Source organism: Rhinolophus sinicus, chromosome 4 (genome assembly GCF_057876585.1).
Source record: "Rhinolophus sinicus isolate RSI-liver-muscle chromosome 4, RSI-T2T, whole genome shotgun sequence".
In the NCBI taxonomy this organism is placed as follows: domain Eukaryota; kingdom Metazoa; phylum Chordata; class Mammalia; order Chiroptera; family Rhinolophidae; genus Rhinolophus; species Rhinolophus sinicus.
This window is the reverse complement of record NC_142504.1, coordinates 105,328,168-105,355,886: the sequence shown is the minus strand read 5'-3', so window position 1 is coordinate 105,355,886 and position 27,719 is coordinate 105,328,168. Positions and strand designations below refer to the sequence as shown.

The 27,719-nt window shown below is 41.6% G+C and overlaps 1 protein-coding gene across 12 annotated transcripts in view; it reads right to left on the bottom strand.

The window, feature by feature from the left end:
- NEDD4L (NEDD4 like E3 ubiquitin protein ligase) overlaps nucleotides 1-27,719 on the bottom strand; it is a 310,035-nt gene that overhangs the window by 55,460 nt on the left and 226,856 nt on the right. For 6 of the 12 annotated variants that reach the window (XM_074339904.2, XM_088798016.1, XM_074339909.2 and 3 more), the window contains 8 exons: nucleotides 23,467-23,517; nucleotides 15,335-15,396; nucleotides 15,070-15,172; nucleotides 13,240-13,406; nucleotides 6,963-7,095; nucleotides 5,693-5,869; nucleotides 2,799-2,873; nucleotides 1,034-1,093 (listed from right to left, as the gene is read on the bottom strand). In XM_074339904.2, the coding sequence (XP_074196005.1) occupies nucleotides 1,034-1,093; nucleotides 2,799-2,873; nucleotides 5,693-5,869; nucleotides 6,963-7,095; nucleotides 13,240-13,406; nucleotides 15,070-15,172; nucleotides 15,335-15,396; nucleotides 23,467-23,517 (828 nt within the window). The remainder of the gene's footprint in view (nucleotides 1-1,033; nucleotides 1,094-2,798; nucleotides 2,874-5,692; nucleotides 5,870-6,962; nucleotides 7,096-13,239; nucleotides 13,407-15,069; nucleotides 15,173-15,334; nucleotides 15,397-23,466; nucleotides 23,518-27,719) is intronic. The other 6 variants (XM_019755309.3, XM_074339906.2, XM_074339907.2 and 3 more) reach the window with 1 other exon arrangement.

Below are 27,719 nucleotides of genomic sequence, written 5' to 3'. Positions count from 1 at the left end.
CTGGCCCACCCAACACATGACTTTCACATAAATTCACTGCATGTAGTACCTTACGCTAGGCTGATTCTTGCTGATAGGCAATTGATTTTCCTGTGTACAATGCTGAGCATTAAATTCTAACAGTATAACTACACTGTTCCTTTAAATCATCAACATCCTGCCGAGAATCAGAAATTATATATGTACTTACAGGAATTCTCAAGTAATAAGCAGTTATAACAAACACAACAAAGGTGAAAAAAAATGACGAAAATTCTTCAAAGAGCTACAGTAGCTCAAAGCATAAACTGTAAGCTAGCCTGTCTTTAAGGAACCAAGGAGAAAAGAGTCAATTAAGATAGAGTCAAATCCAAGGGACTCACAAACATGAACACTAGAAGTTATTTAAAATAATGAATAATAAGAACAACAGATACTTGGCTTAGAGAAACACCATTTTTTCTAGACCTTTCAAACTTCTTAAATATGCTCCCTCCTTCCCCCTCCCACCAGAAGCATAAAAATACTTCTTCCTTCCTGTAAGGAGCCCCTGGTGGCAGAAGAAGGTCACTGGTTCATGCTCATGATACTGAAACTCTAACCCAGCGTTTAAAATATGGTACAGGGAACGTACAAGAGAGACAGCCTGGGCAAGACCCATGTGTATAATACTCACATTCATTTCCTTTGGCTTCCCTAATTCTCTTTCAACCAAATTCATTCACCCAAGCATTCTAATGAACAGCGAAAGCTTATCAGTACAAACACTAAAAGGCAAAAATATATTCTAAACGGTCAAATTAAACACACTTAACTGAAGCTTGACAGTATTCCTAATAAAACTCTGTGAGATTAAAAACGGTTCAGTTTCACCCAGTACTTTTGAACAATGAGAAAGCGACAGGTTTCAACTAAGAACCATGTGCATCTCTGTAGCACAAAAAAAGCTTTTTGATCTTACTAAAAAAGAAAAAAAAGAAAAAGAAAATACTATACAAAGTATTAAAACCAACCGACAGTTTTGCCATTCAAGTCTGATCAAGGGTATCATTACCGTTGGCTCCTCAGCACCTGTGACAGTTGATGAACGCGCTCTCCTAGTTGGGGCACTGGGCTGTTAAATGATAATTTACATCAGTGAAATGCACTTAGGCAGACCACCCGTTGTTGACTGAATCAGAAATCACTGCTGTCGCAGCCAGTAAGGCAATCAGAATCCTTGCGAGTCCACCCTGTCCAGGTAAAGCTGAGCAATCACTGATGACCAGAAGGAAAAAAGGGACAGCGTCACCCTCTCACCCAGAGAAGGCTCAGGCTGCAGCCTTGACCGGCGTGAACAAGGAGATGACAGCCTCAATAATAATCACACGAGACGTCTTATTCAAAAACAATCAAAAACCACTGTTGTTTCGCCCTGCTGTTAAGTAATTAGCAGATTCTTAAATCTGCCAAACTCAACATTCAAATAAGCAGCCACTGGTGATCAGTGAGTTTACAGCTTCAGAGAATCCAAGGAAAGAGGGAGGAATCATCTGTTTTCAGGAAAAGGATCTCTTTGGCAACTAAAATTGACATTGATTTTGAAAAGGAGAGAAAGTGCCATTAATTCATCAAGGAAAATCACAGAATGAGGAGAATCCCACTAGTCCATCACAGCTGATTGCTCTGTTTGTGGGGAGGCCTCTACTGAAACCATCCCAGAAAGGACGCTCTTGTCAAGCTTCTTATCAACCTGCGCAATTGATAAAAGCCCCCAATGCATCTATTATTTTAATTACTCAGTTGATTAGTGTCCTCGTTAATTCATTTTGTAAACATAAAAGACGAAAACCTAGGCAAAAATATCCTTTTGACTTGTGCAAAAATGTACACAATAGGGAAGACACTGTAATTTCAAAAACTGTACGTACACATTTTCCCTCTTCCATTTCACACATCCTAAAGTATTAGTGCTAAAAAGTGATTGAGGATTTGTAGTCATAAAAAAATTGGTTATGGGCAAATATTATTATGTTGGTGCAAAAGTAATTGTGGTTTAAAAGGTTAAAAATAATTGCCAAAACCGCAACTACTTTTGCACCCACCTAATAAACTGAACATGCTAACACCATATATTTCTCTCCTCCAAAGGAAGAAACAAATTTACATCAAGTTTCTTATTTTTAATGTGTACACCAAATATCTCCCAAGGCAGTTCTGGTCTGTCTTCCAATTTGAAGATTCCTTTTTATGTATGTTCTATACATATTCTTAAACAACCCTCACACATATTTGCTGCTAGTTGTAAAAATTGTGGGAGTGTGGGAACAAATTATAGCTAATTCTTTAGTCAGTAGAGCTGCCTTTAAAGAGAAGGTACAGAGGCTTTGTGGGGTTAAGCGTTTAGGCCATTAGTCGTGGAAAGGAACACTTGCTGCCAACCCAGAAGAGTTCTTCCTGGTTTAAGGGATTCAGTAAGCCCTTAAAATACAGGTCACTGTGGGTGCACAGCTTTAGTGATTAAATAAAATTTGTGGTTTTTTTTAAGAAAAGGAATTATAAATGGATGCTTTTAGTTAAGTAGTTAAGGCAAGTGAGGGCATCAGAATTGGTTTTAATTTGGGCGAAAAACGAAGTTTTCACCATTTCAGAGACTTTGGTGGCAATAATAATTCTTCGTATTGGAAATCCACTGTCCTTGGGCAATTTGCTAGGAAATTTTAATGTCTCGTTTACATGGTAAATGGATCTGCACAGGAAAAACTCTTCTCCAGTAGCCCCGATGATTTTAAATAAAAGCCAAAAGAGCCCGGTGAGGACGGGAAATGAGCGTGGGTTACCGGTGGTAGGTGAGCCTGCTCTGCGACCGCGTCGGTGACACTGCAGGACCTCAGCCTCGAGGAGGGCTCTCTTTGCTGCAGGGGAGGAAAGGACATGAAGCATCAAGAAAACACATTCTTAGAAACAACTTTCTCATTGCTTTAAAAAAATATACCACTCAACCTTATTCACTGCTCTATGACAACAGAAAGTAATTAAATGAAACGTCATCTTTTCAGAGTAATGAGAGTAATCCTTTAAGGAGTGAAGCTATCTCCCACTTTCTTTCTCAGTGTTTTAAGCAGACTGGGGTTTTGATTGGTTCCTAGTTAGAAATAACACCAAAACATAAGAGCACGAGGTCACAGCACGAAAGGGGACTCAACAGGCCACCATAACATTTGAGGATTGTTTTAAAAATGGAAATAAGAAACTGGAAGTCTTGGGGCCAGCCCGGTGGCTCAGGTGGTTGGAGCGCCGTGCTCCTAACGCCGATCTCCAGTTGATTCCCACATGGGCCAGTGAGCTGCTCCCTCTACAGCAAAGAGTGTGAACAACAGCTGTCCCTGGAGCTGAGCAGTCGGAGATGGGTGTGTGTTGCTGTGGGCTACTGTGTGTTGCCAGGAGTGGCCGGTGGCCAGCATGAGTGGCTGGCAGCCAGCGTGAGCGGCCGGCAGCTGGCGAGAGCTGCCGTGAGCTGCCGACCGATGACCGGCAACCGATTGCCTCAGCAGGGGGAAGCACAAGGCTCATAATACCAGCATGGGCCAGGGAGCTGTGTCCTACACAACTAGACTGAGAAACAACGGCTTGAACCGGAGACGGGGGGATGGGAGACGAGGTGGAAGAAGGAAAAAAATAAAAAGAAAGAAAATCTTAAAAAAAAAAAAAAAAAGAAAGAAACTGGAAGTCTTATATTCTGGTTTGGGATGCAACCTCTAGGTAAATTCTCGTGTGATATGGATACAGGAAGAAATACTGATACATAGTTATTAAACATTTACTGACTATTATTATCATTGACAAAGAACCAGCTGGATTCTCTGTCAGAAGAACTCCAATATAATTTTGTGTTACTTCTATAATAAAAGGTAGAGTATTTATCATCTTAGCTTCTCAACAGAGTTGAAGGTGTACAGATGAGGAATGAGAGAAAAGAGTGAGGTTAACCTAATAAATCTAATGTGTGACGTATAATGCTCCTCTCACTTGTTTATCTTCACCTATATGACTTAAAAAAGAAAAAAAGAAAAGAAAAAAAAGCCTAACAGATCCAAGCAGAGAACGGCAGCAGGTCACAGACACAAAAGCCCAGGGTGTAATCAGCAATAGGTCCATCCATGGGACAAGTTTGTAGCATTTACTCATTTTTGATATTTTGCAATGATAAGTAAAATGGGATAAGGTCAAAGAAAGACTGTGGCAGTACCGGAAGTGGGGGGGCTATTCATGTGTTTCCACAATAGTTGCCATGAAGGATTCATTCTTTAGTAACAGTTCAAGCTATTGCTATTGTCCTGGAAGAGTGACCCCGAGCAAAACTGGAGAAGAGTCCCATGTTCTTCTCTTTCGTAGGCACTCTGATTTAATAGCTGAACCAGATTCAACACAATCTTAAAATAATACTGACACTTGCACCTGGATCTTAAAAATATTTGATATAGCTTTCATAATTAAATGCAGGAGCTCCCTACACAAATAATTAGAGATGCTAACGTAATACTAATGCTGAAGAATGTTACGATTTTTCACTTGGTTGATCAAAGGTATACAATTGCTATAATTCTTGCAGTACTTACTTCCCTTCATAGGTTTTAAATACATGGCTTCATTGCTCATGTTGTTTCCATAGCAACGGTTTTACCAATTCAAATATCCCATATATGCAAACTCTTTTTTTTCCTGCCCCTTTAGTACTAATTTTTCATCTCAGTGACATTTCTCTTTCTGAAAAAATTCATAGAATTTTAATATAAAACCACATTAAATGAGTAATCACTGCAACTCACGCCAACATGGGCCATGGGGTCTTTTTAAACAAAAACAGCATAAGTAGAGGAGTAACAATTTTGTGAGCATTTACATTTCATGCAGTTCTCCTATCCATTTACATTTGATCTGGTTGTAATAATGACTATATTTCTAGGATGCCATTTTCAGTGGGGTCACTACCATCTTTATAACACTAAATCTTTAAGTTCAGTTTCTCAAGAAACACTGAGACTGCACTGGTTCTCCATTTTATGCACAAACAGAAATTTTCTATGGGTTTTTTCTGCAGTTTTGTGTTATCAAGCACAGGTCTTGGTTGATTCTGCTGCTTCTCATTGGGGCTTAGCCCCATCTGAAGCTTATAGAAAGTCTGTCCTCGATGGCTGATAACCCAAGGTCAAACGCTACCCTGATGTCAGTGTCCCAATTCTACCATCTTTCTTTAGGATTCATCCTCTGGGACTTTGGAGGTATCTTCTATCTCCCATTCTAACCTTGTCTTGGATGGGTCTCTTAAAGATAATGCCTTCATCTGTGAAATGAGAATGATAAAGAATGCAGAGGACGATTTAAGAGGCCCAAAGTCTCCTACGTCCCAGTGCAAAACATCACCTATGTGATGAAAGCGCCTTTTTATGAGCCTTTGGCTGGGAAAAGAAATTCTACAAAGTTAAAGCTGATAATTATAAAAGTGATGGACTCTTAGTCTCCGAGTTCTCTACAGACAACGAAAGATTCTCATCTGCTTGGGCTAATTTTTGTATAGTCCTGCTTCTCCTAAGTTAGGAGGAACTTGGGAAAATGTCAGTTACCTGGGAGCTGGAAGACCCTTGGTCATTGTTTGCATACAACATTCTCTTAAAGCAACAAGAAGTGATAAAATATTTGCTCAACTTTTCCTTCGAACGGGACTATTACTTACAATCAAGGAACCAAACTGCTCCCCATTGGAGTCTGGGGTGATCTGAAGCCTTCTGCTCAGTTCCTCAGACAGCTCCTGAGGGCTGGTCCGGGACACTGGGGAGGATGGCGGTGGGGGCAGCCCCAGACTGAGGGAGTCTCCAGTAACACTCACTTCTTCTGAAATGGTGTCCCAAGGCTATCAAGGAATGAGACACCGAGGTAAATGCTAGGAACGAGGGATCCTCTCATCCCCTCCCCAACAATAACCATTATGACAACTATAATTAACATGTACTGAACATGAAGGAGGCACTTAAGCTTCTCAACAACCATAAGGAAGATACGACTACTGTCCTAATTACCAGATGAGGAAACTGGGGTGGGGGGGGTGACTTGCCCCAGGCAACAGAGCTAGGAAGGGGCAGGGCCAGGACTTGGACTGAGGAAGCCTGGTTCCAGAGGCTGTGCTCTTAACCCATGTAAATGATGCCACCTCTGAGCCATGACTTAGCACTTGTTACTACATACGTGGGTTAAAAAATATTCTCGGAAATTCATTTATGATTTTCATGGATTTTCTTTTACTCTAACTGCTGAGGATTCACAATGAAGAAAGCAGAGATAGTATAAGCTGTAGTTAAACACTGGTATAAAGTACCATTCAGTGAATTTATTACGGAATCATTAATTTGTTTTTCCCGTCTTGATCACTGGAACATTTTGTGAACCATCTTCCTAACACAATGTCTTTAATGTATTTCTAGTAAGTAAACAGAGTTGTTAAGGCCACATGGAAGTTATGGTAATTGCTAATTTGTTCTTTAATTCATAACTTTTCCCCTCAGTAATTTTCCATAACCATTTAAGGGGGAAATTATAAAATATTTGAATCACCCAAATTTGTATTTTCTTGGTGATAAATCTCTTTTGTGATGTCAAAACTATTCAGTAAAAAACTTGTTTTTGGTACCCAAACAAGTTATAGGGCTCTTTCAATTGCTCAAATATGATAACCACGTTGCCATTTACTACGATGTGGGAAAAATCAATGGGTGAAAAGATCTGAAGATTTCCATACTAAATACGATGTCGTTCCCTTTTGTAATGCTACAGCTAACATGGATTCACCCAACAAGGCTTTCATAAGCACTTTCTAAATTAATATCGCGACGGGCTTTTTTTTTTTTAGATGGCTTTTACCGAGAAAAGAGGTTATGACATAGAATGAAGCTGGAGGGCACAGAGAGCAGGAGCTGCTGAGAGTTTGGAGGTGGCGGGGGACGGGGTACCTCAGGGCCCTCGCCGCCCTCGGTGGGCTCAGGCTCCAGGTCCTCACTGATGTGTCTGCGGGAGCGGAACCGGCGGTGCGCTGCCTCCTGGTTGATCTGTCGGATGTTGCTGTCTGACTCGGAGGACACATCCCTGCGGGAGAAGGGCGAGGGGGGGTGAGACAGGAGAACCGACATCAGTAAGTGGCCCGACCACGAGAGTCCAACGCCCACTGCGGGCCTCACATCTACTAAAATGCCAGTGCTCTTAGCGAACTCTGACAAGTAGGGGGCCTCGACCTATGACAATTCTTCCGCCATATTTTGGCTCAAGTAGAGTTCTTGGTGCGTTTGTTTCAATCAAATAAATACAGCTTTTACATGCCATCAATCCCAATACTGTGGGCGTCTTTCAAGTATATATTTCAACATGTGCTGTCGTATTTAAAAAGAAGAGAAATCTAAGGGCTCCACCCATTCGCCCCAGTGATGTCAGGCCTTTCTAAGGAGAGGGGACAGGGAAGCTGACACACATGGCGAGTCAGTGGTGACCCTTCTGGGAGCCTAGCAATGACAAGATGGCAACTTTTGGGCATTCACAACTGACCAAAGCGTGTACACAGTACAAAGCAAGGCTGTGGTCTGGAGGGAAATGCTCCTGACCCAACATGAATTTTTTGGCTGCGGTGGATCTCATTTTGACAGAATCTCAGAATCATGACCCTGCATTTCTCCCTGTTAAACTAGTTTTAAACATTCAAACATCAGGTGATAACCTCCCAAATCAACTGGGATTTGAAGAATACTGCAACTTCATACTCTTTATTTTTTTGTCATATAACTCTCTTAATTCCGGATGTGACAGCATCGATGCAATCTTGAAACATTTTGTGGTAAGTTAGACAGTCATCCTTTGGGAGAAATACTACTCGGAGGCTTTCAGAGCAGAAGTTTAAATGTCAAAATGTTTTTCAGAGAAAACTCCTAGACTTTTTTGATAAGACATCCTATTAACAAAAATGATGTCTCAAATTAGCATCTCAAAACAGTTAAAAACATTATTTCAGACTAATTGAAATATAGTATTAAGGGCCCTTGTTACAGATTCTTCTTAAAACATAGGTTTTAAAACATTTAAATACAGTCTCAAACTGATACTACATCACAATAAAGAGCCTGTTGGGCCCCTGAACAGTGACCAGTTTGCAATTACTGTATACAAATAAATAGGTGACTCTTTAATGCTAGTTTCTGAGCTAGTTTAAGTACTTCCACAAACATGTTTACACTATTATCTTTATTGGTAAGGGGGGGTCATCTGAAGGTTAGCTTCCATTCAACCCCATATTAAAATGATAACTCCTTATTATGGAACTCTGAATTAACAAAGTCTTACTGTGTCTGTACACCCAATACATAAACTTTTGAATTCTAACAGAAATATATATCCTGCACATTTTATAGTTATATTGAAGTATATCTAGACTAAAAATAGTATATTAAATAGATACCTTCAGCAAAAATGACATAATTATGGCTATATAGAAAATAATTAAAATCAAGGGACACACACAAGTGTACTAATAAAATTTCTGAAACCACCAAAACAGAATGATAAAAAAATGACACTATTGGATATGTTAGCAAAGGCAATACTGTTGCTTGTGATTTTATGTTGCCGCAGTCATTTTTATATGACTTTCATTTCTTAAGCACACAACGATTATAACAAAAAGTAATTATTATATAAGGTATTACAGAACACACAGAAAATGAGAATACCAGAATACATTTATGAAACATGTAAAATATTTCAGCAGTGTCTAAGAAGGCAAACGGAACTTCACATTATCTTCTTTTATTTTTTGAGGATAAAAGCAATTTCACGTAATGATGACTAGCTTTAAAAATATTTTATATAAAGAGCTTCATCAAAACATTAAATCATCCCTTGAAATACCAGTCATCATTTATACAGTCAACACTGACTAATGTCTGCGCGCACACTATATGCCAGGTCCTCACACATACTTGAATTGTTACAGGAACTTTTGAGAGGTTAAAAAGAATACAGTTTTCATATTACTATGTCTGCAATTTGTACCTCTCAGAATACACAAAATTCCATTATTTTGGAAGGACTGCTTTTTTTATTTTATTATTATTATTTTTTCTTTTTTATTAGTTTCAGGTGCACAAAACAAAGTAATACTTAGACGTTTATCATTTATATCTCTCACACTGTGTCAACCCCCCTCCACCCATCCACTATCCTTCTGACATTGCACACAGCCTTTATATTTCCACTGGCTCTATTCCTAATGCTGTACTCCGCTTCTTGTAAATATATATATATATATATATATATATATATATATATATATATATATGTGTGTGTGTGTGTGTGTGTGTATATATATATATTTACATGTATTTTTTTTAAAAGAAGGCATTTAAAATCAATTATGCCTATCTTCCTTACTCAACATGCTCAAATAATTAGTAATCAGTGTGAACCAGAAACAACTAAATAGCATAAAAAAGCAAGATACCTCTGATTTTAAAATTCCAACCACGAGCTTTTATGGTTTTTAGTGATAAAATGAAAATATTCACACGATGGAGGCCATCGCAATTGAACGAAAGGATTTGGACTAGAAGTTACTGAAACTGACTAAGCATAAATGGTCATTGGTGGGAAAATGAACATGTGAAAATATTTCTTATCTGACAAATTAACACAGAAAAATTATTTTATTGCGGCAAGAAAAAATATAAGAAATGGCTATTTCAATTTTCTTCAGTCATTCATTTCACACACGTATTCTTCATTTGACTTTCATGGGAACTATACAAATTAATAAAGGCAAGAAAAAACACACAAATGTATCAAGTTCAGTGCCAATTAAGATCAGTGTGCCAGAACATTTACGTTCATGTACATTAGTGACTCTAATTAGGACCAGAGTTGCCCAGGTATGACTAAATTACTGCTAAGACAGGAGAACATGGACAAAAGACAGAACATGTACAAAGTGTTTTAGAAAGGAGCTGATGAAAGGAGTTAAAATAAATGTTTGAGTTTAACAAGTTCATCTTCATTTACAGTCTTAATATAATCCCTCCCTATTTAAAAAAAAATTAGTTTTTATTGTGAGACGTTTACAGTTTATATTTAAATAGGAAAAGGACAAATCTACTATTAGGAGTTTTTAAAAGCCACCATCAGACTTGAGAGGGTCTGGGTACCTTCTAAGGTCACTTTCCGTAAGGACTACGTCCAGGCCTACACCTGCCCTAGACATTTCACTCAACCATCACGTGCAGAAGGGATTCATCTGTGGTCACTCGTTCAGTTAAAAGGTATTTGCGGAGCTCCTACTCTGTGCCAGAGGCAAGGGTGGATCTGTGAATAAGAAAGCACAGTCCTGCTCACACAGGGAGTTGGAATATTATGTGCTCTGTGCCGTGATAGAGAAAGCAGAAGGCAATCAGAGAGACCTGTCAGCAGCTGGATGGTTCTCCAGTGGAAGGTGTATTAGGCTGACGTGTGAAAGCAGCTGGGGGGAGGGTTCGAGTTTTGTTTTGCTCTTTTGGGGGAAGAGGGCACTCGTACAACCTTGGGGCCAAGGGAGAAGAGCAAACAGAAGGCAGCTGGGCGTAGTCAGGCCACTTCAGTGCTCGTTTATGATCATGGGTGGCGAGTCTGTGAGAGACGTGTGGGGTAGGGGTTTGTAAGAACTGCCCAAGGGCACAAGGAGTTTTCAGGGTGAAACTTTCTCAGGGGGGTTGAAGTTTGAGGCACACGTCTGTCGTAAATGGGGTAAGAAATGAGTCACTAGGAGAGTCTTGATTCTTTGCTTAGTACTTGGCAATCACGATCTGATTTCCCCAGATAGAGCCTTTTAATAAAGACACTTCTTCATATCAATTTTCCGCCAAAGAGAACTGTAGTATTCTGTGAAAACCGAATTATGAAAACAATTGGAAGGCTTGAGGGCTTCTGGCCAAGCCAAATAAAGCCAAGAAGAAAGAACCCCAAATTCTCAAATAGTTCAGATGGGATGAAGAGTTCATCGTGGAAACCGACTCTCTCCTCATCCAACTTTTCCTCTTGCTTTCTAGAAGTCATGTCTGTTGGACAAGAGGCACTCCTTGAGTTCCACTGGTGTCCTCCCTGGCTTAGTGCCTTTTGGCCCACTGTTGGGACAGTCATGTCACTGACTTCTCCCTAAGCTACATGTGAACCTGAACTTGGATGGAGAAGAACTGCATTTTTCCAATGTTGCTCCTGGACTACTGATGAGCTAGCACGTCACAAGTTACATCTTTTGTTTTGGTTTAGTTCCTTGGGACACTGTCACCAAAGATGGTATGTTTAAAAAAACATATGAAGTCTTTTCTCAAGAATTCTCTCATTAGTTTCACAACTCTGGGAGGTACAGAAATAGCAATTAACTCAATTTGTCCCCCAAATACACACTTTCAGTCTGCATGACCATTATTAATGGAGGTGAACATTTTCCCATATATGTATTGATTTCACATGTATGTATTAGTAGTTCTTCACATATATGTATTAGTTCTTCTTTTGTGATTTGCTAGCGGTCACTATTCTACAGAGGTCACATGACACTCTTTTAAAAAGCTACCACAAGACTAGAGAGGGTTAGGGTTTCCTCTATGGTCACCTTCTGTTTGGAAGTACTACGTCCAGGCCTACACCTGCCCTACACATTTCACTAAGCCATGTGCCCATGGTCCCCACAGAGTGCTATGTTTTCAGGTGCTCCTTTCTTATGATGTTTAGCGAAGGTAGATAATGGTGTTTTGCTTAGGGTACTGCTACCAAGATGCTTCTGATCACTACCTGTAACCAAGCCCAAGACGAGCCCAATTTTTTATTTATTTTTTTATTACTACAAAGATAGTCAAATGGCTTACAGCAGTTTTAATAGGTATGGTCATTAATCAAAGAGAAATAGTAAAAAAAAAATAAATAAAAATGGAAAGAATCAACTAAAACATTTCCATGGGAAAAAAATATTACAACAAAGAAGAGTTGAACATTACCCCGATGTTTGGACATTTACGGTGTCCTGGGAACAAGGAGCTGATGTCTAATGCTGGGCGGTCCACAGCTGACCAAGGGCAGCTGATATTCACGAGAACCCATTTGGGGGCTTAGGAAGGATTGGCTATCTGGTGTTGCAGATTCTGCAAGCTTTATCTCTAAATCAAACAAAACCGAGACCAAACTTCTTGGCCACCTTCCCCACCCAGAGTCACATGCTGAATATCTTTGCAATTTCTAAAGATCCAAGGGTTATCAACATGATCACCCATCATCACAGCACTAATACCACTTGTTTCAAAAACATTAGCAAATTTCCTTCAGAGTCTGGCTTAAGGAGAAAATTATCTCACCTAATATACTTGGTTTTTATTACATATTGAAAAATTATATAATTCACTGATATAATAATTACCTCTTATCTTGGCTGCTAGGGAGCTCATGATGTCTAGGATAATTTTCCTTTCCTTTGAATACTTTGTTTTTGCCTTTTATTGCATAATAATAGTTTTAGGTCTTGCTATATAATTTAAAAATAAACAACTTCAGATCTTTTTTTATAGTAGCTGAGGTTTAACTAGTGCTTATTTGCGACCATCAAACCAAAAACGGCCAAGTAAACAAAATGATAATCAGTTGACTGCATCCCTGAGGCTGGGGAGGGATTACAATAAATAGTAATTACTAATTCTGAGTTTGCCACCCTTCCAGGTCTTCCTAATTATATCAAGGGGGTGATAGATAAATTTCCCAAGAAGGAAAAACAAAAGTTTTTGAGAGGGTTGCCAAATCAAATAATTGAAGGGAATAAAAACCCAAAATCTTAAGGAAAAGAGAGACTTGCAAAGACAATTTGCTTGCTTGTTTTCCATCCTGGGTTCGTGAGAGGTGAAAGACGAAGAAGAGGGAAGTGATATAATCACCACACGTAAGATAAATCTAGGAAACATAACGTCTGTTTTGCATTTCATGACATCTGTCTAAAGCAGACACACAAAATAAATTTGTTCGTGTTTCAAATAGCAGAACGTGACACAAAGGCGAGAGCTTCTTTATAACATACAAATCCTGACGGGCTCCCACGTTCTTTCACTAAATGAGGGGGAATCCCGTGGTGCTGCAGAACCATGTGCTTTTATGGACATGAGATTTATTTCCCCCCACCTTGTTCCAGAGCGGCATGGTGGTACCTAACTGCAGAGGGTAGTCACCGTATATACTCACATTAAGCTCGGTCGGTGCCACTGAGTGGTCCGGTTGTTGTGGTTGACATAGTAAGTCCGACCTAAGTTGTCCACCTTTTCTTCCCAGCCAGGGGGCAGAGGTGGAGGAGGGAGCTCCTCCTGGCGCTGAGAAGATGAGTCATTTGAGTCAACAACTTCCCACCCGTGCTGTGGAATAAAACCAAACGGAAGATCAGGAGGGTGGTTCTTCAGATGGGGGGCAGAGACAATCACAATGCTGCGTCTTCTTCCTCACTCTGTTGCACGTGGGCTCCTGTCGCAATTTCAGGTGCCACATTTGGAGAAATTCCCAATGAGGGCAAAGAAATCAGTTCTAGAAGAGTCTTAACAATATGTTGAGCAATGGCCAATTAACCGTGCTGCTTTCTAAGATGACTTTATTATTGGGAGCAACAGGGTTGGATATGTACGGTCTGTTATGTGACTTCAGTCACAGTCGAACTCTTTTCATCATTCATGCTCGTTATTTTGACCCGAGGGCCTCCAGGGCTGTACAAAACCATGGCAATGACATGGGTCATGGTATTGCCGTTGTCTTTTCAACACCTCCCTAAGGTGTAAGGGAGCTGGGAAGAGAAGCTGTACTGCACGTGTGTTCTACCAGAATTCACAGCATGAGAGACCAGGAGGCCCAGGGCCCTGTCGCTCCCCAGGGAGGGTGGCACTGAGGCTGCCTTTAGAGGTGAAGTTCCCGCTCTGGGTCTACTACCAGCACGGGAGCCAGAGGAAACCTGCAGCTTTCTACTTAGAAACTCCCCACTTGCTCCTCACCACCACATAAACAGGCTTCAAGGTACCAGAGTTCGAGCTACATTTTGCAACACATATTTTAGGCATTAAGTATTCCTTCCTAACATCCCCTAGTAAAGTCACTGGAAAATTAAGTAATTCACTGGTTACTGCAGTTGGAAGGCTAGAAGCGTGTAAAAAATTCCTTGGATTGGAGATAAAAATCTGTTGATGTGCTTATGAAATCTTAACATTCATGACAGTCTACCACCCACTTCACTCCTCCTCACAGAGAGAGCTAAAAGCTCACAGATGAAATACCGCCTGGAAATATGACCTGTCGGTCTGAGGGAGGTTTGGTTCACTTGCCCATAACGCATTATTCACATATCACGTAGATGCAACAGCTGCAAACAGATGTGCAAATAAGCCATAGAGAGGCCTTGTTTAATGGATATTTTCAGAACAAGATGAGACTCTCTCTCACAAAAGAGCACTGTCTGAAAGGTGTGCTGAGAAGGTACAATGGGACCCACGGTATAGGTGTATGATTAGAAAGTTAAATGGCAGCTATGCCAGGAGGGAAAAGAAAGTTCCTTTGGACAGCTAATTCCAAAATGGCATTTCTAGAGGAAAGCTTTCCTGATGCATGCTATCACCTGTGGGCCAAATAAGTAAGAAACCTGGAAAAGATTTTCTAAATCATTTTATCCACTTTGAAGCAGTTCCAAGTGCTAAAAGGAATTTACAAAGAGCTGAGAGTCCAAAGCAATAAGACAATTAAACATGTGAGAATTTCACATAGGGGTGGGGCTATTAATAAAATAGGGGTTTAGCATTTTATAAAGGGAAGAACCCCCTTCGATTATTAGTGTTGTAACATAAAATGAAAAATCTATCTTTTTTATGAAAAACAAACACATCAGTGGATTATCAAAGACAGATTCATGTGCAGTTTTAAGTTTTTTCACATTTAAGCTTTAGAAACTTTTATTTCCTTAAATTCTAAAGTGTTACAGTAAAACAGTAATATGATCTTAGGCAAGGAAGAGAGACGAAGGCCTGAAGCTCTGAAGCTTACCTCCATATCATCCCTCTGGTCACTGTTTTCTTCGTCTTGACCGCCGTTTTTCGGCATATAGGCCATTTTCAATCGCAAAAATCCCTTAACTCGAGATTTATGACTGCGTGACGGAAGAAAATTGGTTATAAAGGATATGACTTGGTTACACCTTTCATATTTATGATGACTTTTGAAAACGATGAAACGGGAAAACAAATGGAATCTTCCTCAGAGAAAACCAATAACCAAGGCATAAAAGGGACGTCTGCTCCCAAGGCCTCACCTTCTTGGTCTGAGGAGAAAATCCTTAAATGTGTAGGGTCGTTCCATGGTTGGGTCTTCTGTCTAGAGGAAGAAAAAGGAGGTTTTAACACTCCTGACAGTTTGTACCTGAGCTACACCAACCTGGATTACAGAGAGTCCACGTTTGTACTTTAGAATGTGGGAATGGTGAAGACGGAGTTGGCTCCTCACCCAGTACTCGGCAATTAAATGTTTTATAGGTCACAGAACTTCATCTACTAAGATCCACTAGATGTCACTATCAACATCAGATTTTAGGAGCCAACCCCAGGCTTAGACAAATGACAAAATTATAGTCGTCACTGCCAAGTGTAATTTCTAACTGCAGGGTGGAGGCCTCAATCCCACACACAGATTAATGTCAGAGAACCAGTGGTCACTGGTGCCTTCTTGTCCCTTTGATTCAAGACACCGAAAAAGGGAGTCCACGGGAAAATACGCAAGGTCCAATCTGTGAAGGCAATTTTACTTTGTTTGCTCACATTCACGTATCATGTCATCAGCCTAAGATACTTGGAAGAGTACGTATCTCCTCCACAGAGATCGTCCGAGTTGGCACCATCAGTCAGCCTTTGGCTGGTGTTTCTTTCATGAAGCTATGAATGCAACTGTCACAGTTTTAAAAGAAATCAAAAGATGGTGCAAAATCAGTTGGTCAAAGCAGGCAGGAAATTAGAAAAATAATTGTTCCTATTTCATTAATTTTAAAACACTATACGTAGTAAAACCTCCAATACGTACACTCTTTAATGAAACACAATGTAAAATATTGACTTTTGTAACAAGAGAGACAAACCACACTATAACAATTCTTATGTCAGAAGGGTGTGTGTATCCATTTATATTTGAAATGTTATCCGTTTATGTCATTCTCTGCTTTAAACTCCCGGTGGCTTCCTACTTTGCTTAGGATAAACTGAAAATTCTTTCCTATGGCTTGTAAGGTCAAACAGGATCTGGCTGTTAATTACCTGTAACCTCACTGGGAACTAGTATCTCCACCCACACCTCATTCCATTGGGCCTGGCTTCCTCTGTCTGATGCACACATCACATCTAATCCTGCTCTAGCAGGTCCTTCTGTCGGACAGTTCTGGCTCCAGAGGCCACGGCTGCTTCCATTTTGCCACCCAGGTCTGAGGACCCAGGTCACATCCTAAGACATCGGATCATAACTTGCCATTAGCCTCCCCTTCTCACCCTCTGGCTGAGCAGCGTAATTTATCTTCCCCCTTTTCACTATCTGAAATTATCCTGTTCATTGATTCATTTACTAGTTTATCACCCGTCACTTCTCGAATGTAAGCTCATGGGATCAGAGACTTGGGTCTGTTCACCTCTGTAACCTTGGTGCAAAGAACACTGCTTGGAACAAAGTCGGCACTTGTACAGTTGCTGATTAATTCATCCGATCTACAGTAAACTACCTGAAAAGTCACCATCACTGAAGAAAGTCAAGTCTATTCTTCTCTAGACTGTTCTCATGAGGGCAGTAAGGTTAGACATTTTGGAAATATTTTCTTCAAACATTTCTTTAAAAAATGTTTTCAAACAGTCATCGCTTATGACGGAAAATTTATTAATCCAGAATACTACTGCTGGTACTTCTTCCGTTTCTCATTTAGTCAACCAGCAAACTAATTTTAGAGAATACCCAGGTGAAAGACACGTGGCTACAACATGGTATAGGCACACTTCGTTTTATCACACTTTGCTTTATTGTGCTTCATAGATGTTTTCTTTTTCTTTTTGTTTTGTTTTTTTTACAAACTGAAGGCAAGACCTTCCCCCAGCAAAACGACTACGACGCACTTTATTGTGATACTTGCTTTATTGCAGTGGAACTGAACACTCAGTATCTCCAAGCTATGCCTGCACCTTCCCTTAAGGTTACAGATATGGAGGCGGGGCCATCACATCAACAAATAGCTTGACTCTAAGACCGAGCAAATTCACTGACACGTGCAGGCCACCTTCTGTGAGACTTGGGGTGGAGGGAAGGGATTGATTCTGACCTGGCGATCAAAATGGTTTTCGGATGTGTGGTATAATCCGTGATGCGTAGGGAAGTTTTGATAGGTGGAGAACTGGGAGGAAGGGTAGGTCAAGCTGAGAAAATCAGCAGGGTGAGCAAAGCTGTGTCTGCGGTCATCAGCAGGTGTGAGGAAGCAAGGAGCCGCAGAGAGCGTCTCTGCGTGGGAGAGAAGGGAACAGAGAAACCCATACTGCTCAGAGGGACCCTGAAAATGAAACTGTCCATACCCTGCATAGCTGAAAGGACAAACACCACACATACCAAGAGGCAGCCCTCCTAGGCCTGTGTCCTGGCTTCGTTCTTTACAGAGCCACGTGGGCAAGGCCAAGTTCCTAGCCTCTCTGTCCTCACTATAAAGTGGGGCAGTAACAGGATCCGACTCCCAGAGGAGGTGTGAAGATTAAATCAATCAATCGAGTTGGTATATACAACGTCCTCACAAGGGTTCCTGGCACATTTAACGAACATTGGCGATTATCATCGGCCAGTTCTACGTTTTCATGTCACTTGTGACTACTGCTAACTTCGGTGCTCTGCAATATAAGGCAGGGCATTAAAATAAAAAAAAAATTCACCTCCACAGAAATTCTCTAGTGATCTTGTGGGTAACTATAGGCTCCTTCTTGACCTGACCCCGGTTCCTACATGATCATATTCCCTGGAGAAGAGCCCAGTGGAGACTCCCAGCGCTGAGAGCGCTCCTGGTAGAAAGCCATCTCAAACAGAATGATGCTAAGAGTACACTATTGGCCAGAATGGATGCTGCTCCCTTCTGTCCCAGGACAGGAGTACTCAAAGAAAATCTGGATACACAGCACTTTCATCTTTAAAAGATTAGATGCGTTCAGCATAACTCCAGTCACTACAACATACCGTGAGATAAATAGCTTTGTGAACAAATGGAAGGAAATGGCCTTCCCAGGACCCTAGACTCAGAACCTGGATGCAACGCCCCAAAGCACCCAAGGGCCTACGCTAAGCATGCCCTCGTCCCTGGCCCTTGGCTACATCACACACTGAAGCTGGAGACCCAGGGTCTGGTCCAGCATTGCATGGACCTGCTGGCCATTGGGCAAGTCTCCTCCCTCTCTGGGCCCAGGTGTCCTCACCTGTAAAATATAAGTGTGGATAAATGGTCTCTAAAGTCCCTCTAACTGCTATGATGCTGAATCCTGTACACGTGAGAGGGAGCCCTAGCCTGCTACCAGCCGTGGACCATCGTCTGAGTCACCTTCAAAGACAGTTAAGATGGCCAACCATACCACCACCCTGAAAAGGCCTCCCCCTAGGAAAACTGAAATCTCATAGCTCAGTTTACTCTTGGTGCCCCACTGTACAAGAAAATAAAAAGAGAGCTGTGTTTCAGCTGCAGGGCAGATGTCAGGCTGGTTGGGTAGTAACTTCCCAAATGACAGTCTCCGCTCCTCCGCATGCTGTCAGTGCATCACGCTGCCCGAGTCTCCCAGGTAACACGAATGGAATCACGGTCGTTGATGCCTCTGCTTAGTGAACGCCATGGAGGAGCTAAGATGCTGTATCACACAGCTGGACAGAAAGTTGGTGGCATCTATGTGAATGCCCCCATTTCACAGGTCAGAAAACTGAGGCCTAGAGCTCAATACTAACTTATTAAATTAGCAAGGCAACTTGCCCATCTCCCAGATCGGAGTCAACAATTCCCAAGAGATTTTGTAAAGCTTGACCTGTGGAGACTTCCATGAATATGAACTAATGTTGCATTCTTGGATCTGCATAAAAGGTCAGATTAGTAACCTTACTTACTCTCCCCATTGCCCCTTCTTCTTCACTCATTGAAAAATCAATAAAATGGAAAAGAAATACTAAAGCTGAGTGGCAAACGTGGAATAGAAGCAAAGGAAACAGAGGTCTCTACCCTTCTAGACTTCTTGGATCCCATTTCCTTTTCATTTCTTGTCCCTCCAGAAAAAGGAAGAAAAAAAAAAAACCTGGGAGAATTGAGCCTGCGGGCCACAAATGAAAGTGAATCACAATTTTAAATTATTTTCTTTCATCTGGAAACATGTGATAAGTATGAAGTACTAAGGAATCCGTCCATGATGAAAGCAGGAAAAAGAAATTTCCTTTTTTTCTCATTATCACTCTTACTCTGTCCTGTTTAGGGGACAATGACAGGGCTGACACTGGCCTCCGCTGGCCACTGGGGTCAAAAACTGAGGTAGGTAGAGCCGCATGCTCAGTGCACCCCGGCCTCACACCGTCCTCCCTGCCCGCCTCATCGCAGGCAGCTTCCTTCGCTTGTCTCCCTGGCAGAGCTCCAACTTGGACTTTCACAATGGCCCACAAGGCCCAGCAGGGCACGTAATTAATCCAGGGACCCAATATTGGGCAGTGGGCCAGGCATTGGGACCTGTGTGTGCCAGGTTCGAGATGCCAAAGTGCTTGTAACTTTGAGTATGTGTCCTCAGAAGCGTCAGCTCTCCTAAATCAGCCCCTGAGAGGTTAGGTCACTGGGACCCTCTCGCCTCCCTAGTAGGCTTCTTGGGGTCAGGGAATTTATGGCTGCAAATAAGGAACAGCTTAGGAGAACCACTCCTAAGAATTCAAAAGCAAGGTTTTACATGGCAAACACTGGCAACTGCACCAATACGCCTTTAGGATTTCAGCAAGGGTCAAGAAGATTCTGCATCAATCATTGCTAGGTTTCAAAGATTCCTTTTGCAAAAACGTACACTCAAAAAAACACAAAATGGGACATGTAAATTATTGACAATAATTTTCCAGCAATCGCAAGAGATTATGTTATACCAAGTTTAGTTCTGCTGTCTTAAATCTTCTCCATCAAGCAGAAAAGAGCTTCCTTCAAATGCTGGCAACTTCTTAGACCAAATATAGGCAGAGATACTGATACTTATTTTTTAAGAAGAACAACGACAGGTTCGTGGTATCTTGGGGCAACAAGAGAAAGCCTCATTCCGGGCTAAAATGCCTTAAAATAAGTAAACGCATATCTATCTATCTATCTATCTATCTATCTATCTATCTATCTATCTATCTATCTATCTATCTATGTCAACATGGTGGCATTGGTGATTAAAGTATTATGCTAATACAGATTTTAAAAATTGAAAACACAGTTTTTTAAAAATAATAAAAAATTAACTATTCATTATCTTAATTTCTATGATTCCAAGTGTCAGGGCCATATTAACTAAATTCAATATTCTTGGTATATTAGATACGTAGAAACAGAGAGAAACAGCTTCATGTAGGGGGCAAAAAGCTGAATGAAAAATCACCAAGTAAAACTGGCAGGTTTGGGAATCTCTCCTCCCCTAGTCCCCTCCCACAACCAAAATTATTTGAGGAAAAGGGAAACCAGAACCATACATTTTTGACCCATGCCAGGGAACTCTGATCCTTACATGCGCCATGCCGTATGGTACCCATTTGCCATATGTGGCTTTTTACATTTAAATGAATGAAAATGAAATAAAATTATAAATTCAGTTCCTCAGTTACATCAGCCACATTTCACATGGTCGGCTACCACACTGGGTGGTGCTGCTAAGTTGCCTGAGGGAGGAACTTGCTTCACAGATCAGATTCATGTCTGTCAGCAAATATCTGCTGAAGGAATAAATTCTCTGTTAGCCAATGAGACTGTGTAAGGTTGATTCACGATCAAACACCCAGTCAGATTTCTTCAGCCTCGAGAAGGCCTGGGTGGGTTGGCAATGGTAACTTTACCACCATATTACTGTTCTCCATTACCTTCTCTCATTACTAATGAGACAACTTTCCTAATTTCTTCTATCTAAAATTTGATGGTTTTGACCAATATTGAGTCCATGGGCCGTACAGAATCTGCCTTAACAATGGCCATGTAGCTATCAGGAAAAGAGCATCCATCACCTACTCCACACAACATAGTCACATGCTAACGTCCATTTTACACACTCATGCTTAGGTGATCACACAAAATGATCACAGTGACACTGCCATTTTCCCCATGAGAATCCTACAGATATGGTCAAACACATACACGGGAGCACCTCAAATCCCGGGGCCCAAAGGCTATGTCCATTCAGAATATGCTAGGTGTGTTGTATCATCGCTTCCAGGATAAAGAATGTACCTTCACCCTTCTCTTTTTGCTTCCTTTGTGGTCCATCTCCCAGACGGTAGTTGGCTCCACAAAGCCAGTCCATTTTAAGTGTGGAGATCATGGCCCTCCAACATAAACTAATCTTTTGGCAGATGCAAAATTGGGAGGAGGCGCCATGACTCAGCTGGCTCAGCTTGTGTAGCAGAACTCAGTCGTCTCTAGGCATTCGCTGTTCCATTCTCTTTCATTGGCTGGTTTCTGTTCTAGCCCTGAGCCTTCGTACCACATTCTTCTTTGAAAGCTCGCTCTTGCCTCCATCCAAACTCAAAGCTGAACCATTCCTTCTGCTGAGTTGGTCTCTGAAGAGGAACATTCTTCTACTCTCTCAGAATCCCACCCAACCTTTCAAAACCAATCTGCACTCAATCACGCAAACAAGGGATTGTTGGAGCAAGTTGGTTAGAAATTTCACTTCCACCCCTTAGAGAATATTAGAACATAATTCGCTTTGACTAGAGATATGGTTTTTATGTGAGGGACAAAGGTGTCAGGATCCCTATGATAAAGAAGTGGCCAACCAACCAATACTGTCTAAAAATGTGAGGACATTACAGCTTCAACCTGAAGAGCATAACAGAAGACCTACTGACGTAGAAATACGGGAAGCACTTTTCCTCACAAATGTTGATATCTCCATATCCTCTCAGTGTGACTTTAAAAGAATAATCAGGTTTCTGATGGCTTATGGAACCGGTCTCATGCTCACACATGCACCCTTTGCACGCACCTGGGAGCTTCAGGATTTTTTATATAGAAACAGAATATTTTAACGATAACACTGTTGCTTCTAATCTTTTGGAAGGGAATGCACTTGGAACTTTTTTTCCTTAACAGCTCTCCTGAGTAAATAAGAATAAATGGCCTGCTATCACATTCGTTCACAACACATCTTCAAAGCTTCCTGGTTCAGATACAGTCTTTCTTGGTATTTAACGTATGGTACTAGGCACCATTTTAACGTAGTGGTAGGCTTACACGAGCTGGTTCAAGCCATTTTTACTTTATAGACTATTTAAGGTATTTACTCACACAAAGCATTAATAAAACAACAACAACAACAACAACAAAATGCTCTTGGAAGGCAGAAACATTGGACTTACCCTCTCATAGCTGCTACTTATGTCACTTTGTGTTGCCCAGAGGACAAAGGCCAGAGGAGAGGGGTGGAGCAATTTGGAAAACCGAAGCTGGAATACAAGGTCGTCTACCTTTCACCAAAGCCTCTGCACCAGGCGTTCTATCTATCTTGTCCCAACATTCTATCTATATTGCCTCTGGGGCACGTAGGTGACACCTCTAACCTCAGTTACTATTCAAAAGCTCAAAATGTTTTACTACTCATTTGAGCAGAGAGAAATGGTAGCAACACCACACATGCTAACTCAGTATAATCCCTGAAGCTAGGGTGGGTGTTTCCAGGTGACAAGTTCACTCAGAACCAACAGCATCTTTTCTTTCATGGATGCTGACTGAGAAAGCCATACAGCACAATCTGGGAAACACTAGCTTGTAAAGATGGAGCCCAGAAGAAACAGCGTCCGCAATTCTATACAAAGGGAACAAACGTTTGATTAGACCCAAGGGATGAATTTAAAAGCAAAAACACACCAGTGACAAGGGAGGGTTTTGATAGAACGAGGTAGCTGTTTTGCATAATGTGACAAAGCAAGACTTACTAAAGAGCAGAAGAGAAGGATGCTGATGATGTCGACAACATACTTGGGTGATCCAGATACACTTGCTTTTGACAATTAAGTTATCGCCTATCCCCTGGAAAGGACCACTTTCTAGAAAAGAACTAGGGCCAGAGAACATGCTCTTTATTCCAGCCTTCCTCACTGTGTTGATGATATATTATTCTGGAAACACATCTAGCTGCAAACAATCAGAAACCGCCGCTCACAGTGTAGAACGCAAGTAACCGTCCTTACCGGGAGATGATTAAGGGGCACGTCGACCTGTCCCAGGAAGTCGTCTCGTGTCTGTTGGGAAGAGAGAGAAGAGTTAATGTGTCCATCTATTTCACTGAGCATCAGCATTCTTAAAAATGTTTCTGTACAAATACAGACAAAGGTCCAGGGCCTGACACTGGAGTGCAGTGGGGAGTGCCAAGGCACACGGCCCAGATGAGGCACAGACAGCTGTTTCCTCGGAGACCGGTGAGCCCAAGGCCTCACATACCTGACCTTTAGCTGCCCGAGACTCTGTTAAGCATCCACTACCAAACAGACTGGTAACAGGATATCTCTTGGACCTGGGAACGTATGATTGGTCAGGGAAGGGACATTTGGGACCACAGAGGATTTGGGGGCACAACTGGCCCAATCTAAAGAGAAGATGGTAACGACAGGTTGGGAACATTTTGAATGATATTTATTGATCACATGCTATAAATTAAAGCGCTGCACGAGAGCTGAGAGTTTGGGGAAAGAGTATAGGGTCTAATGATTAATAAATCTTATAAATTACTTATCATTTAAAAAATGGCCTCAAACTTTCAATCTAGTAAGTACACTGTTTCAGAATCCAAGTTCACGGATTAGTTACTGGTTAATTTTTGGACCCCATGCTTCTTCCTCCCTCCATCTACAACATAGCATGCATCTTTCTGACTTAAAAGAGACCTAGATGAAATCCATTTGGAGACGCTTACAAGTCAGTCCCCTTTCAGACTCTGGTAGACACCTGGGAAGTCATAACTCAGATTCAGGGGTCACTGGCGTGGACCCCAGGGTATCTGGTAGGTCATGTTTACACTATATCCTGCTGTTAGAGGGCCTGTGCCAGAGCCCCTGACATTTATATGACCTGAGCTTCAAATTGGAACATGATGACTTGTTACCCTCATAAAAAAAACACACGCAGCGGTGTCTGCCATATTCAAAACTCCTTAAAAGCTGGAACGTTCTTTAGAAGTAATCAGACCTGTGCCACAGCTAGCTTGAGGGAAAAGCCCAAAAGAGAATCCAGGCCTCGTAACTCCAAATCCTGGGCTCTTATTTTCATTCTTGACTGGTTTACCGTGAAATTTTCCTCTTTACAGACACTGCTTTTTAAATGTACTTGAAAAACTTCTCTTCCTGTATTTAAACAGCAGCAGCAGAGGCAGCAGGTAAATATAAATGAGATTTGGTGAAATGATTTGCTCCGGGCTTAGGATTTCCTTTTAGGTAATTTAAAAAATGTAATTAACTAGAAAGCTATCTGTCTCCTCTAAACGAGGCATGAAAGATAATGAAAAATCCGACTGAGTACTAGTCGGGTGTGCAAGAAGCATGAGATGGGCCCCAATCCCTGTGAAGAGATCCTCATGTCTCCTGTTTTCTCAGCGATATCTGCTACCACCCACCATGGAGATACCTCATCGAGCACAAGGCTATGAGGTGCCAATAAATGCTGCACTTCATAACAAGAGAAGCAGGCAGCAGAAGGCCCAGAAAAGGGAGACACCTTTGCTGTCCAGGAGTCAGGCAGGGAGCATTTCCACGCCACAATCGAGCCGATTTCGTGAAAAATCAGTGAACTTCACAATAAAAAAATATAAGAATAACAAAACAGAAGTGTGTTGATTCCTGACCATAAATTGTGTATCTACCTACTGTCACTTGTCCCCTCTCCCTTCCTGCTACGGGTGCTGATGCTGTGACAGAAAGGACACGGGATACAACCATCAGAAGGAGAAGCCCATCTTACTGGAAGCTCTTTATAACCTGATACCTCTGAAAGGCTACTCATCCATCACTAACCTCAGTGCACTGTAATAAAAATTCACGTAACACCTACACACCCATGTTGTTTTGCTGGGGGATATCAGAGTTCTAAACTGAACAAACAAGTTCAGTTTTGCCCAGACACCAAAAGACAGGCACAGCCACTAAGGGCTACAGCAGCGAAGCAGGGAGTGTGCCAAGGCCACGCCTAACCCTCACAACAACTCTAGGAGGTTGGCACATTTACGGGGCCCGTTATACAGGTGGGAACCTAGGGACCAGGGAAGTGTGTGACCTGTTCTAGGTTCCTATCTGGGCACGCTGGTGCCAGAGTCTGGGCTCTTTACTAAGCAATCCTCTGTCCTGTATCTCAGTAGCCAGCAGGGAACCCCGGCCGTGCACCAGCTTTGGGCTTCTCACTGGCATGCGGGCTCTGAGTGGTGTGGCTGACAAGGGACTCTGATGAGAGCACAGTTTTATGACACAGGGGAGGGCGGGGGTTTGGGGAAGTTCTGTTAAAATGCCCATTTGCTATGTTATTTTAACACTACACTATCTCCTGTTCCGACTCTGTTCCTTTCCTCAAATGAAACGGTTTACTGGATCCCCGAGGCACTGGCTGGAAAGCTAGGGGACTTCACTTGTACCTGAACAAGTCTTCTCAGTACATTTAAAAAACAATTTCTAAAAAAACAGCCAAAGATGGAGCAAGTTCACCATTAAAATAAACACAAGGCTCTTATTTCTGGTTTACATCAGGGATGACTGAAATAAAATGATTTTCTAAATAAAATAGGGATCAAGCATAGAACAGCACATGGGCAAAGGAATTTCAATGACTGACGGAACACTTAAAACAAGTGTTCCATCAGTCATTGAAATGTGTCGGTGAGATCTAGGTTTCAAAACAACCCGCTGTTGCCAAAACTATAGAAATTTCCAGCAACATAAAATATTTAGATTAATGACACTATACTAATTTTAAGACATGTCTTCAATACCACAGGAGTCTACTACTAATGACTTTATGTCCAGAAGAGAAGCAGGAGTGTCTCAGACACCTGGGTGTGACAGTAACAAATCTTAGGGATAATCTAAGGTAGGATCCCCACCTGTGGGCCCCGGAGAGACAAGGCTTCAGGCCATCACAATACCCTAGGTCATCACGGCCACAGGATGACCTCTTATGCCAATGTTCTAAATATACATTAGTCAAATCAATGTTTAATAATTTCCATTACGAAATTATTTCCATCAAGCATCACGTTACCTATGAGACTTCACAAACCAAATTAGTTTCAACACATACAATGACTTCTGGCATTTCTTGTGCTTATTTTTATGTGAAAAACGCTGTCAAGTTCAACCTCCATTATCTGTCGCATTATTTTAGAGGCTGAAAATGTACAGGTTAGTACCAATTACAAATGTGCCCTTCTGACAGGCCATCATCTATTTTTCCAATGTCACGACAATGCAAAACAGAGCCCCTGAAATGTGTCATATAAGGTAAAAAAATAAAAATTAAAAATAAAATTATATTCCACGACAGGAAAAGTGAAATGCATATACCAAACACTGCCTCTCTTAGAGCTTACTCTCTAAATGTTGATTAACTACATCCAGGAATGCTCATCCCACTTTAAAAATAACTATTCCCTTTTGAAGAAGAAGGAAGGGGACAAGTGTGGCCCATGGTCATGGAGGTATGTGGCATCATGTGTGAATGCCACCGGAACCCAATGCCTGCAGACTATTGCAACCGCGCCAGTGAAACCCTATTAGGCCCTGGGGCATTTCCCAAGGCTTCCTGAGTGCACGCTGGGCCAGACCTGCCAACGCTGAAGTGGACACCAGGCTCTGTTGTCCTCACAAAATAAAGAAGACTGAATTTCTCAAAGAACACACCCATGCGAAAAATAACACAGACGACTTCTGATCTCTAGGTCAGAACTGCACTCCAAGGATGTGACCTGAGTCCAACCACACATGGATGACCACAGAGGCCCTGGCGAGAGTGAGGCTAGGACTGTGCCTCTCACATCGAAGCTGAAAGGAGAGCGGAGGGACCATGTGGGGAGAAAAGCACGGGCAGCAAGTAGGGGTGCTCGCAGGGAAAGCGGGGGCCATAAAGGCTCACTGGGAGAGATACGAGTCCATCAAAGGGAGTGGCGATTCTTGCGAGGTAAATCCACACTTAATACTCGAGCTGTATATGATTGCAACCATTTTTACACGGAGATGCAACCTCACTAGTAGCTCACAAGAAGCATGGTTTAAAATAAAATATAATGGAATAGAAAATAGTAGTGCCTCACATGAAATATTCAGCAAGTACTGTTTCAAGAAACATTTCAATTACCTACATATATGAATGTGTGCACTACGCTGTGATCTAAAGTGAATTTCTTTCTATGTGTCAACCTCAAAAGTTTAAAAGCCACTCGACTACAGCAAACGAAAGCCACCTGGTA